This window comes from Chenopodium quinoa, unplaced genomic scaffold (genome assembly GCF_001683475.1).
Source record: "Chenopodium quinoa cultivar QQ74 unplaced genomic scaffold, ASM168347v1, whole genome shotgun sequence".
NCBI classification, from domain to species: Eukaryota; Viridiplantae; Streptophyta; class Magnoliopsida; order Caryophyllales; family Amaranthaceae; genus Chenopodium; species Chenopodium quinoa.
The window spans coordinates 2,657,049-2,670,704 of NW_018744460.1; the positions used below are offsets into that span (position 1 = coordinate 2,657,049).

At 33.2% G+C, this 13,656-nt stretch overlaps 1 protein-coding gene and 1 pseudogene across 1 annotated transcript; one reads left to right on the top strand and one right to left on the bottom strand.

The window, feature by feature from the left end:
• Positions 1–3,126: 3,126 nt before the first annotated feature.
• On the bottom strand, positions 3,127–4,486 carry LOC110697425 (pectinesterase inhibitor 6-like). The gene has a single exon (XM_021874801.1). It carries the CDS (start codon positions 4,251–4,253, stop codon positions 3,447–3,449), a length of 807 nt encoding a protein of 268 aa, XP_021730493.1. The 5' UTR covers positions 4,254–4,486; the 3' UTR covers positions 3,127–3,446.
• A 6,938-nt stretch (positions 4,487–11,424) lies between these two features.
• LOC110697426 lies at positions 11,425–13,615 on the top strand (annotated as a pseudogene).
• The last annotated feature ends 41 nt before the right edge of the window (positions 13,616–13,656 follow it).

Sequence of the window (13,656 nt, forward strand, 5' to 3'; positions counted from 1 at the left end):
AGTGCAAAGTGGGGTTGCTAATGTGGTATCTAATTCTTGTTGGATTAGAAATCTGTTACTAGAGCTACATTGTCCGATTCAGAAAGCTACCCTTGTTTATTGTTACAATGTGAGTGTCATCTACCTCTCTGGGAATCCGATGCAACATCAACGCACCAAACACATTGAGATGGACTCCCACGAGTTTTGTTTGATGATTTTCGTGCAAGTTTCAGCGTCAGTGATCCTCCCGCTAAGACTGCGGGGGATTGTTAGAATATATGTTAATATATTCTATTGATAGTGTATATATTTAGTTTGGAAATATATATATCTTATGCCTAGTTTGTAGCTAGTTAGTTTCCTAGTTTATCTCTTGTAATTGTGTATATATCTTACACTCAAGCAATGAGAAAGGCAACCATTCAATCTTTCAATCTCCTCTCACCTTTCTTCCTTTTTTTGTGATTTTATGCCACCATGAATAATTTATTGATGCTATTTATAATTAATATGATCTCATCGAACTCCTAACATTCTATATATTGTGTATGGAAATTAAATTCCAATTTCTCATCAAAACCACCTGTGAAGGCTGTAAATATTGGTTGAACTATTCGTCAATGGAGAAGCAGTTATGAATCAATGGAGAATAATTAGTAGTGTTTTTTTTAATGCTAAAAGCGGTTTTTATTCAGATTAATTTTGCTTTGGGTTAAATAAAAAAAAAATCATGGTTAAACAAATGAATGGATAAGATCTCCTCCTTAAAAATAAAAGGTCTAGAACAAAAGTAATATAGTGGTCATAATTTTTATGTAGCCATTGAATACTGTTCCCCATCAATAGAATTACTACATTACTAAAATTACATGACAAACAACGATGCTATTAATATTACTATGTATGGAAATTTTGTTATAAAGTTAAATCTATACACACTAATTATCTCACGTATGAAAACTTGATGCATTATATAATAGATCGTCACAAATTCTTATATGTGGTCAACCATCACGGGGGTTACTTCGTTAGTGCTACAAGGGTTATTTGGTCAGTATGTGTTATAGGGATATTACTTCATTCTCTTACAAGCGGTCACATGATGTATGTGGCTAGCCACACACAAAACGCATGATAGATCTTTTATCAATTTAGCTAGTTTAGCAAAACTATTTGTCAAAACGACTATTTGAAAATTCTAATTTCAAAACTAGCTAAACTATTTACTTAGAAGCTAAGCACTTAACCATTTAATTAGCTACATACAAATACGGAGATTTTTTTTTTTTTCTTCTTTCTTTTTGCTGTGAATCAGTTTAGGTTTATCTATTAATTTTTTAATTATCCAGTTTCCCACAATTGTGTTACTGAAGCATATCAAATTTTTCAATGTGATGCAAAACAAAAGTGAATTGATAGACAAATATTTTTCAATCAGAATTGATGGAGAAAACAAAAGTGAATTGGTAGCTATTGGCAACATGTCTAAGTGCTTGCCCTTTTTTTTTGGTTAAAAAGAGTTCACTTAATCATATCATTCATTAACCAAGCATCAGCAGTAGTAACAGTTTCAGTGAAGGCCAGGCCTCCCAGAGTTCAGAGTTTACAACCCAAAAACATAGGTTTTTTTTAGGAACCCAAAAACATAGTTAGCAGTACAATATACAAAGAACTAGGGGACAAGGCTGCTAGCAGCAAAAATTACATCATTTAGACTATCTAGAGGCTTATCCCTACTAAGCTTTGGGTAAATCCTTCAAAAGGCGATTGATATCTCCAGCTTCTGTCTAGTCATCCTAGCAATTCGATCAGCTTCACGCACTTGGTCTCGCTTCCCTCACCTTAATGATAGCATGTCTAGCTGCTGGAGGAGTTCCCTGCATTCATCATATGCATTAGTGAGCTCATCCTACACTTTAGAGCTAAGAGTGACACCCTGAACAGCTCTCTCACAGCCTGAGATCATGTAACCCTCCCCAAATCCCCTAGCTCTTTCCCATTTTAGAGTATATAAAATGGCAAGAGTTTCTCCCCAAACAGCAGAAGTGCAAGCAACATGAATGGCCATTCCATCACACCAAACCTCATCCCTATCCCTCCACACACAGCCTATCCCTGCTGACTGTGTGCTAGTGGAGAAAGAGGCATCAACTTGTATTTATGAGTAAAAGTTCTAAGTTTAATAACGTCTAGCCAAATTCATGGACAAAGGTAAAATTAGAGACTAAGTACAGTAAAGAGAAACAAACGGATAAAAGCATGCAACTAATAATAAAGTAGGGCTCATTATTATTGAAGTAGTAAATATATATAACATACATGTGCATGCATGCATGGATGGTACGTAGCTAGCTAGCTAGGAAAGAAACTAACTAACAAATTAAAGCACATACATACATGCAGTGTAGATGCATGTTAACTATGTATGAGTGAGCCATAATAGTAGTTGAGGATATAATTAAGGATGGAGTAGTAGTAGCTAGCTATCCCATCCAAAAATTATATACAACGTACAATTACATAGTTCCAAAATTAGCACCAACAGATGCGAAGTTGTTGCCAGAGGAGATGTTAGCACTACAGATGGTCTGGGTAATTGGTTCCATGAAGCTCGAGAAAGCGGATGATGCGTCGAGCGAAGCTTGGATTTGGTTCCAATGAGCCCTACTTTCTTTGTTTCTATATATTGTACTAAGCCTTTAATTTTACCTTTGTCCGTATCGCCTAGTGGTAGAAATGTTAGAGGGGACAAGGTTTAATTTGATCCCCTAATCTTTTGTTCAAAAATAACTACATTAAATAATTATTAATATTAGACATAATAAAAACATTATTATGACAAATTTTTAATACACAATATAATCACTAGGCATGCATCATTCATATTACTTATAACCAATTGTAGATATGGGTTGGGGGGGGGGGGGAGGGGGGTGAGAGGAGTGCCTTGGCAGCTACTTGCCCCAACTAAGATTGATCCTCCGCCTCTGATATCACCTACACATCCATAGTTCTCTTCTTTTGAAGTACACTTTTTTTATAATGACTCTTTTTGAATGTATATGTAATTATTTGTAAATTCTAACCAAAGCCAAATATTATAAACAATGAATAAATTAAAAGGCCTAATTTTAAAATCTTGAACCTGATTATTTTGTATATTAGGTCAATGTTGTAACCCTTATAGAAATACATATAACAAAGAAAAAATTGACACTGTGAATCTTAACCTTACTAGAATTAGACTTCATTCATTGATTAGACGTACAAGTATAAAATACACGGTACTTAATTTGGATAGGATTATCCCCAATTCTTTCCTTCAATTCTCATCTTCAAATCACAACATCTCATTAAGAAAAAATAAATAAAATTCTCCATCCTGTAAATTGAATGTCGTATTGAGAGTAAAAATTATTCCGATAACTAAAAGAAACCGGAGAGGAACCAGATGATGATCAATATCATGCCGTCGCACCATCATCCTTAATAAGAGAAACCGTGGCAAGACAATTACTAACCAATTCAGTCAATTTGTTTCCATAACCAACCAAGGGAGATGTACCTCCACTTTCTTTGACTCCATCGTCACATGTACCAAAATCCGAAATCGTGGCGCTTAGCATACTATTAATAGTACCAATATCTTTAGATTCAAGAGCTTTTATAACCTTATCTAAATTATCCAAAGCATTATCATACATCTCCCTGCAATCTCTAAGGACATCCATATCATTATCCGTTTGCCCTAATTTCTTAGTACTCAAGGCTAGGGCAAGTTGCGTGGCTTGTTGCGTCGCTTTAACTTGCATCCCAAGTAAAGAGAACGTATCCGTTTTTTTACTGCCATCATTATTATTATGCATGAGGAATGGCTTTAAGGAGGAAATGCAAAGGTCGGGATTATCCGTGGCATCACAAGTTTTCTTTACGTCCGGATTATTAACCGCCGTGTTGGTGGTGGTTGATGATTCTTCTTGTTGATCATGGTTGAGGTCAAAGGGGTTGAAGGTGATGGGGAGATCAATGGGATCCCCATCTGCGTCTTGCATGGCGATGGGGGTGGAACTTGGTGAGAGAGCGTACGAGGGATCATTGTAAGGGGCCGCGGCGTTGGATGGTGACGGTGATGGAGGGATAACAAAGGCAGTTGTTTCTAATGATGTTGGTGGTGAGATTAGAGATATTGTTTCGGATAAAGATCTACATTGAACTTGATAGATGAAAGTAAATAAGAGGGACAAAATTGATAAGGTGAATATTGGTTGCATTATAATTTAGAGGTGATAAAAGTTTATTAGGTTACTTTTCAAGAAATTTAATTAGGAAAAATTGGTGAGATAATTAGGGTATCAATAAAAAAAATATTATATATCTCAACGGATTAGAAAGCTAAGGCAGTAGTTTGAATGTGTTCTAATTTAGATTAATGGTTAAAATGATGAGGTTTATTTTTAATCGTTATCATTGAATTGGATAGGTGGTAGCAACTAAAAATATCTGTCCTATACAAAAGTGGTGAAAATCAAGCACAATATTTGCGCCCCGTCAATTTTGTTGTCATCGTGAACTGTAATATTGCAATCCTATCCTACCTTAATAAAAGTCCTACCACGCACCAACAATTTTTGGCGTAAAAAGTTTGTTGCCAATGATATCTAATTAGCTTTTATTTTAATTGGTTTACTATTACAACTCAATGTAAGGAGAAGAAATTTGACTAGATTATTAATCTGACAAGAGTGCCACCTAGAAGTATGCCAAATTATTTTAGCATACTGTGAGTAACAACAAAAGTTTGTGTATACTCGTTTAACAGTAATATTAGTATTAAAAAAACAAGAATAAAATCAAACGAAAGGGAACCAAACAGAGAAAATAACAGTAGGATATAATTCTGACTTCTCAGCTAATTTCCAGCCTTGGTCTAAGGGTACAAAAATAAAATACTGCCAGTAGTACATACAAGATTTATAAAACACAAAGTATTGGGTGCGGCAAGCCGCACCAAAGAATTCGTGCGGTAACACACTGTACGTATCCTCCAACAAATAATATATATCCTCCAACAAATTGTATGTATCCTCTATCAAATAGCACATATCCTCTAACAAGTTGTACATATCCTCTATCAAATAATACATATCCTCCACCAAATACTACATATCATATATATACTTGCCGCACGAATTTTTTGGTGCTGTTTGCCGCTCCCAATACCTTCTCTTTATAAAATGGATTCATGGAACACAAACAATTATAATAATCGTTGGTTCATGTAAAAAAGTGATTTAAAGACATATATGTATCCCGGAAACTTTGCACTCATTACAACGCAACAACGGTCCAGGAGTACAACACTTAGCACTCATTACAGACGATATATTCAAAACACTAAGGGATATGAAGAAGACGTCATTGTTCGACTTCATAATGCCTCCACCAGAAGGCGAGTACTATCAAAAGTTGAGAAAATCGGCAAAGGATATCTTAACAACTGATGAACAAATAGATGAATGTGAAGCATTAGGGCTTAAAGTCGAAAAGAATACTGAAGGTTTTTATGATTCAAACTTTTACTAAGCCTATTGGAGATAGGCTTACTATGTTCATTGAAGTGTTACAAAGAATTGGATGTATGACTTTAATGAGCTGTTTAAATCATTAGAGAAATATGATAAAACTCTGAACTCACTATTGGGTTCACGACCTCTAGTAATTTCCAATCAGTTCGAGCCTTTCATTCAAACACATTATATCCAATTATCCATAGGATCTTACTAGTTCATTGATGTTATGTAGTAATATTTTTATGTTTGTGGATTTTAATTTCACACCATCGATTTACCATGCTAACAGAGTGTGGGTTTAATTTATTTACATGTTGGTGAATATATTTCAATTTTTTATGGCTATTTTAAAAAGGTTTGGCCTTCCAACCAACCTGTGAGGAATAGCTATTGATCTATATTTTTAAAATAAATCTAATAGGATTTTGTTGCCTAATCATTCGCTACCTATATTGACATGTTATCATTATTTCTATGCTAAGAAATAATAATTTTTAGCTTACCACTAAAACAAACATAGTTAGAGGTGTCAAAAACTGATCCGACTGACTCAAAATCGACCTGAACAAAACTTAATTCATAATTCAACTTGTATGGACATAATAATTTAGCATGTATGACTCAAAGTTGAAATAGACCTGACGCGGTCCAGACACCTAAATTGACATCTTTAAACATATGTATAATAGGGCAAGTATGGTCGAATTCAATTTAATGGTGGCCTACTAGTGTGAATCAAAAAGATTGTACTTTGCATATACGGGTCGAGACTATGTAATATTTGATTTTACCCATCATCAAGAGTGAGTCCACTTTACAAGTCTAAGGTGGTTCCATCGCGAAATCATATGCAATAATAAGAGGTCAAAGTAGTCCTTTAGCCTTACACTTTTACAACCTTTTAATCCTTTTATCAATATGATGCACTTACATGTGTCGTCGTTGAAAAAGGTTACACTTCAACGGATTGAGAAAGGAAAGCAAGAGAAGATATTTTTTATATATTATTGTTTTCAAAGTATAGTCGACCAAATGAATGGATGAGATTTTAAAAAATAAAAATGTATGGTTCAAATTAGAAAATTATAGTGGTTATAATGTAGCCTTATGACTTTTGACTACCACAATTTTTTAAAATGGACGGTTAAGATTGTTTGTTTTTTTATTTATTTTTAATTATTATATATATATATGTATATTTAATTCTAGAATTTCAAAAATATTAAAAAATAATTTCTAGAAGATATAAAGATATTTAAAATAATCAAAAAATTATTTTTAATTAAAATTACTAATTAAAAATAAATCAAAAAACAAATAATCTCTGCCATCCATTTTAATAAATTGTGGTAGTCAAAAGTCGTAAAACTACATTAAAATCATCTGATTATAATATTGTATTGTAGCTACTATAAAACTATCGCGTATTTTTATAGTTTCTTCAACACGGCATTCGTTGGTACACTTCTGAATAATAATCAAATGTAAAGTTCATTAATTCAACTAAAACCTTTTGGTTAAATACCTTTTGGAACTTCAAGAGCCAAGTCTTTTTATATTTTAAAGGGAAATTTTTCTGATATTATGATGTGATGCATGATGCCTGCCCTTACAAGAGTTACAAATTGAATAATTATATTTTGACTTTAATTTGTATTTAAATTATTGGTCGATTTGATTTTACCAAATCTTAAACTTTGAATTAGACATCTCCTACACGAATAACAAAAGTTATATTGAAAAACATAAAAACAACCAAAAAAAAAAGAAAAAAAAAACAATTTCTTTTACAGAATCGATAAAATAATAATGATTTAGATGAGATTTGGCTCATATCTTGATTATACCAACTCAATTATTTTACTCTCTCTATTTCATAATAATTAATACCCTTTGACTTTTTTTCACATTCATATACATTAACTTTGACTATACACTTTATTAATGCATTAAAAACTACTCTCTCCGTCTCTTATTTTTTGCCTCATTGCATATATGGGTCAAACTTATAAAACTTTGACCATGAATTCTCGTTAATTCATAAGTGATAATATATTCATGTGGGATCTTATTACAATCGACCCATTGTATATTTTATTAATATCAAATTTTTACTTCCTCTATCCCATAGTACTTGACACAGTTTCCAATTTCGTCCGTCCCACAATACTTGACACATTACTTAAATGGAATAAGACTACAAATAAAAAAATACTTTCGCACATTTTCTCTCCTCGTCTACCCCACTCCCACCCCACTTTGTTGTTTTCTTACAATATAAAAATACAAAAGAGAATTTTTTTATACAATAAACAAATATTTTAAATTGACTCACTTGTAATTTTCTTAGATTACGTGTCCACCCAACGTCTCAAGTATTATGGGATGGGGGGAGTATAACTTTTATGCGTATAGATTTTGAGATAAGTACGTTTGAACACGTGTCTTGGAGATCGTTAAAAGTCAAATGGGGCAAAAAATAAGGGATATAGGGAGTAACAATTACAGTATTATCATATATATATATATATATATATATATATGAAGTATATAACTTTAGATACTCCCTCCCTTTTTTAAGCGCCTCATACCCTTGGGCACATATAGTTTTAGGTCAAAGAATAAAATATAAAATTTTGAAAAGTAAGATAGAGAAATATGAATGGGGACCACCAAAAATAAATGTGAAAGGGAAAAAATGTTATATAATGATAGTGAAGTTAAAAGGAAAAGAGAAAAATAATGTGAGGGGGGTTTTCCACTTTTAATAATGGAGCACTAAAAAAAACGGTCGTTTTTTTGGCAAGTGGGGCACTTAATAAAAAATGGAGGGAGTAGTTGTTAATGTGAAATTTCATAATATTAAACTTTTAAAAAAAAATTATTCATGTTTAATTATATATTAGCATGTCAGTCATTATGGGATGTATTTTTGTAAGGAAAACTTTTAAAATAGCTATTAAGAGTTTGTTTAGTTCATATTTTTTTTGCTAATCTGAGTTAATCTGAACTTATTTAAATATATCAAGTTGGCTCTTGTTAGATTCATAATAATGTGTTTAATATGTAATTTTTATATTTTTTATAAATTAAAAATATTTAGCGATAAAAATCCACACATATAATGACAAAATATGTCATAACTTATTTTTTCTGATCATCTGAATTTATGTTTTACAATTTGAACTTATTTTTTCTGATCTGATTTGAAATAATTAAAAATAATGTGAACTAAACCCTGGTATGAGTAATACTTCGACCAAGTTGTGAATTTTTTCTTAAGAAATAAGATACTTAATTAGCCTAGGCTATTTGGAGAATTGGTGTTACAAAAGAGTTAAATTGGCCTGTATCGTTAGGAAATTGGTCTGACAATTCAGTTTTGTTATTTTGTACGAGTAATAATTTAATAAAGACTCACTTAGTCAATTATAAATATTTGACAGAGGGAATCGTTTAACTTTCTCTATCCCAAAATTTATAAGTTTACTGTTGATTACACAACTAATCCCACAACTAATACTGTACTACTCGTATGTTTGAATAATTATCATCACTGTTAAATTTGTTCCGGAAATGACCCGGCAACCCGTATTCTGGATCCGTGAAGACCCTATCTTCTAGCTAAGCACCTACACAGGAAATGAGGATTAGCTAATCCCGGGGATAACCGCTCCGATGGTAAAGTCAGAAAGTGTTTGAGAAGAAGAAGAGAAGAAATTGAGAGAGAGAGAGAGTAATAAATGCTACCTCTTTATGAAGAACTAACTTGCCTATTTATAGAAGATCCACCCGCCAAGTGGCTGCATGTCATGCAAGTAACATTCATGCCAAGTAGTGTTGGTCGCTTGACGCCACGTGTTGCTCATCAGACGACCGTTAGTTATGTCGTCATGAGAATTTGCCGATATGTTCATTATGACTTGTAACAGGAATCCGTTGAATCTGTGAATAGGTTGATATCAGCATTTATTTATCCGTTATCGGTATCTCCCCATACAAAATTTATGGGGTAAATATTTCTCTGTATTTTTCATTGTATTTTCCCATTCATGATATTCGGTCACATTACAATATACATAGACAATAGGAATATCTAACCTAAATATTCCTTAATATCTTAACTTCCTATAACATATCACATATATCTTTTCACAATAATATCTCATATGATATAATTCTCATAATATCATATCACAATATACATTTCTATCTCAATACCCTCCCTCAAGTCGGAGGTGTAGATCTCGAACGTTCGACTTGGAAAATAAAATAAAATTTGCATTATGTCATCATCAAGCTAATCCGCAATATGTAATCATCAAACGATCCCCCTTTGAATAATCACAAAAAATAATCCTCTTGAACTTGATCATTCCACGTTATTCCTCCTCATCAAAATCATCATATTTCTCCATGATCAACAATTCAACATAGTCACATAAAAATTCGATCTTAGAAAAATAAAAAAAATTAATTTGTGAACTCTCACAATTCAATAACTCTCACACTATTATACGTTAATTATGAAAATAACGTATAAAATAAAAAATTCTTCACAATCACACACTATTATACGCAATATATGAATTAACTTATAATTCAATTCTCAAAAAAAAAAAAAAAAAAAAAAAAAGAAGAAGAAGTGAACTCTCACAATCACTCTATATTAGACGCAATTAATGAATAATGCGTACAATTGATCACTCCTCTTACACAAATTCTCGTGTTTAAGTTTTTTTTTTCCTCCCTTAATGGGAACGTTATTCTTTTCAAGCCCATCAATCAGCAATTAAACAAGAACGTAATTCTTTTCAAATCTGCAAATATATAAATACAACGAGAACGCCTTTCTTTTTGAACCTGTCATTTATTTTTTTCTTCTCCTTTCACACGACATCTTGTGTTTAAGGTTTTTCTCACACGATCGAATTCTCGTGTTTTTCATCCTCTCTTCTCACACAAACTCTCGTGATTAAGGTTTTTTTTTTCATTCTCTCCTCTCGCACGAACTCTCGTGATTAAGGGTTTAACTGGATCTTCCTAGACTCTTGATACCATGTTAAATTATGTTTGAATAATTATCACTGTTAAATTTATGGGGAAAATATTTTCTCATTGTATTTTCCCATTCATAATATTCGGCCACATTACAATATATATAGACAATAGGAATATCTAACCTAAAGTTCCTTAATATCTTAATTTCCTATAATATATCACATATATCTTTTCACAATAATATCTCATATGATATAATTCTCATAATATCATATCACAATATATATTTCTATCTCAATACAATTAATTAACTACCAACTCCATACGAACAACTAGCATAATTAAAATTAATTTAATTATCAACAACGACCCATGGAAAGGTAAAGATTAAAGTTAAATTTAACCAAAAAGTTTCATAGAAAAAAAATATAATTAAAAAAAAATTTAAAAAAATAATAAATAAACAGAAAGTTTGGTGCTACACTGCTAAACACCACCACCCCGGATACGAGCCATTGACATCCTGTCGCAAGTGTGGCTAATGGTGGGCAAGACGAGCTCTATCTCGAATAATTTAATTTCCTAAAAAGGAAATACTACAATAAGTATGAAACTTTCTAAAGAAGCAAGTGGTGCAATAAAAAAAACGAGGAAATATTAGCTATTAGTCTAGGCTCATTTCATATTATCTCAAAACTAGGTTTTATATAAAATCAATTTTTATAATTTGTACATTTTTTAAAAAATGGATAAATATAAATAAGAATTATGCACCATGTGCAAAAATATCTGTACTTTTAAAATTTTATTTTCATGAAAATTATGATATAATACATGTTCAACGTCGCCTAATACATATTTCAATGTAGGAGTCTATTTATTAGTGTGCTACTTAAAATTATTTCATTTTTTTAAGGATAAATTGATAGGTTGTACTTGTAATGTAGAAGCTGTTAGGCGGGAAAATTTATATTATGAGAGTGACATCATCCTTGCAGTTAGGCGGGAAAATTTATATTATGAGAGTGACATGTACACAGTGATGACGTCAACAACGTTTTGTTTTAGTTTTAGTTAATAGATTTAACACATAATATACAGGAGCATGAATAATGTTCATAGAAATATCCATAACTCAAACTTAGCACATTTAACTAAGCTACTTATAATAGGGGGTAAATCGAATTTGAATCAGCTTTTTCCCAATTTAGAAATTTAGATACCTTATTTTTCGGATCGAATCAGATCGAGTTCCCGAAAATGGAAGACAAGCAAATACAAAAGATGGGTAAGTTTTTTTTTTTTTTTTTTGGAGGGGAAAAGATGGGTAGTTTTTCATGCCCAAGATGTGATTAAAAAATATGACTAAAAATTTTGCAGGTTTACAAGTCTTTGATTAATTATTTTTTGTAATATAAACAATGTAAGTGAATCTTTGTTTTTAACTAGTGGATCCTAGGACTTAAATTAGATCCATCGAATAGTAAGTCATGACAAAATTCAAGGAATCTTAATTTATTTTCTTATTGTGAACTTAATTAGACCAACAAAGAACCCTCATTATATTTTTATTTATTTCTGTGCTAACGTACCACATAGCGTAAGCTTCATGCATCATGCTTTTGTTAGAGAATAGGGTAGTAAAGTTTCTATAAAAGGCTCTAAGTTATTGGTAAACTTCCTCATTCAAATCCTGTCCAACACAAGTAGCAATCATCACCTCGATCACAACTTGTATTTGGGTCGGACTTGAGTTTATATAGTAGAGTTATCAAGAAAAAAAAATGGCAAATCAAGTTGTTGGTAGTCATGAAAAGTCATTTAAGCTACAAAGCTTTCATAAGTTTGTACGATCAAACCCGAAATCAGATAAATTTAAGGTGAAAAGGTTCCACCACATCGAGTTTTGGTGTGGTGACGCATCCAACACGAGCCTCCTTTTTTCTAAGGGGCTTGGCATGCCTACGGTTGCCAAATCTGACCATTCTACTGGCAACCTTGTACATGCCTCGTACGTATTGCGTAGCGGTGACGTCCACTTCCTCTTCACCGCTCCTTACTCTCAATCTTCGTCTTTTACGGCCTCCATACCTACGTTTAACTATGAATCCCACTCCTCTTTTATGTCCACTCACGGGTTTGGTGTTCGCGCTGTGGCCCTTGAGGTGGACGATGCTAAGTCCGCCTACGCCACTAGTGTGGCAGCTGGGGCTCGCCCTTCCTCCCCTCCCATCCTCTTAGAGGACAGGCATACCCTCCTTGCCGAGGTCCATCTCTTTGGTGATGTAGTCCTTCGGTTGGTGAGCTGTGCACATGCATCTAATTGCAACAACTTTCTACCCAAATTTGCTCAAGTGCATGGATCAAGAACCGAATTCGGGTTCAAGAGCCTAGACCATGCCGCAGGAAGCGTGCCTGAGCTAGCCTCCGTTATGGAATACATAATGAGGATAACCGGGCTCCACGAGTTTGTAGAGTTTGCAGCCGAGGACCTAGTTGGAGTCACTGAGTCCGGGCTCCAATCCGTGTTCTTAGCAAACAACGACGAATCTGTTTTCCTAAACTTCAGCGAGCCAGTGTATGGCCAAACAATGAAAAGCCCTATAGAGACGTTCATAAAACGTAACAACGGTCCAGGAGTGCAACACTTAGCTCTCATCACAAACGATATAGTCAAAACCTAAGAGAGATGAAGAAGACATCATTATTCGAATTCATGCCGCCACCAGAAGGCGATTACTACCAAAAACTAAAGGCGGTGGCTAGCGATTTCTTAACGGAGGAGGAATTACAAGAATGCGAGGCGTTAGGGCTTAAGGTGGACAAGGACCATGAAGGTGTTATAATCCAAACATTTACAAAGCCTATTGGAGATAGACTTACTATATTCATTGAGGTCATACAAAGAATTGGGTGTATGATTCAAGGAGAAGATGGCAAGTTTAACAAAAGGGTGGGTGTGGTGGATTTGGCAATGGAAAGAATTTTAATGAGTTGGTTAAGTCATTGGAGAAATATGAAAGGACTATCATTACTACTGAGAGTTAATTAAACTCTTGATAACATCGATCGAGTGTTGTGCAACAAGTCCTATTGTTCCAAC

What these genes read in the sequence shown, in the direction of transcription:
- LOC110697425 (XM_021874801.1), bottom strand. Translation starts at nt 4,253, where the DNA reads ATGCAACCAATATTCACCTTATCAATTTTGTCCCTCTTATTTACTTTC.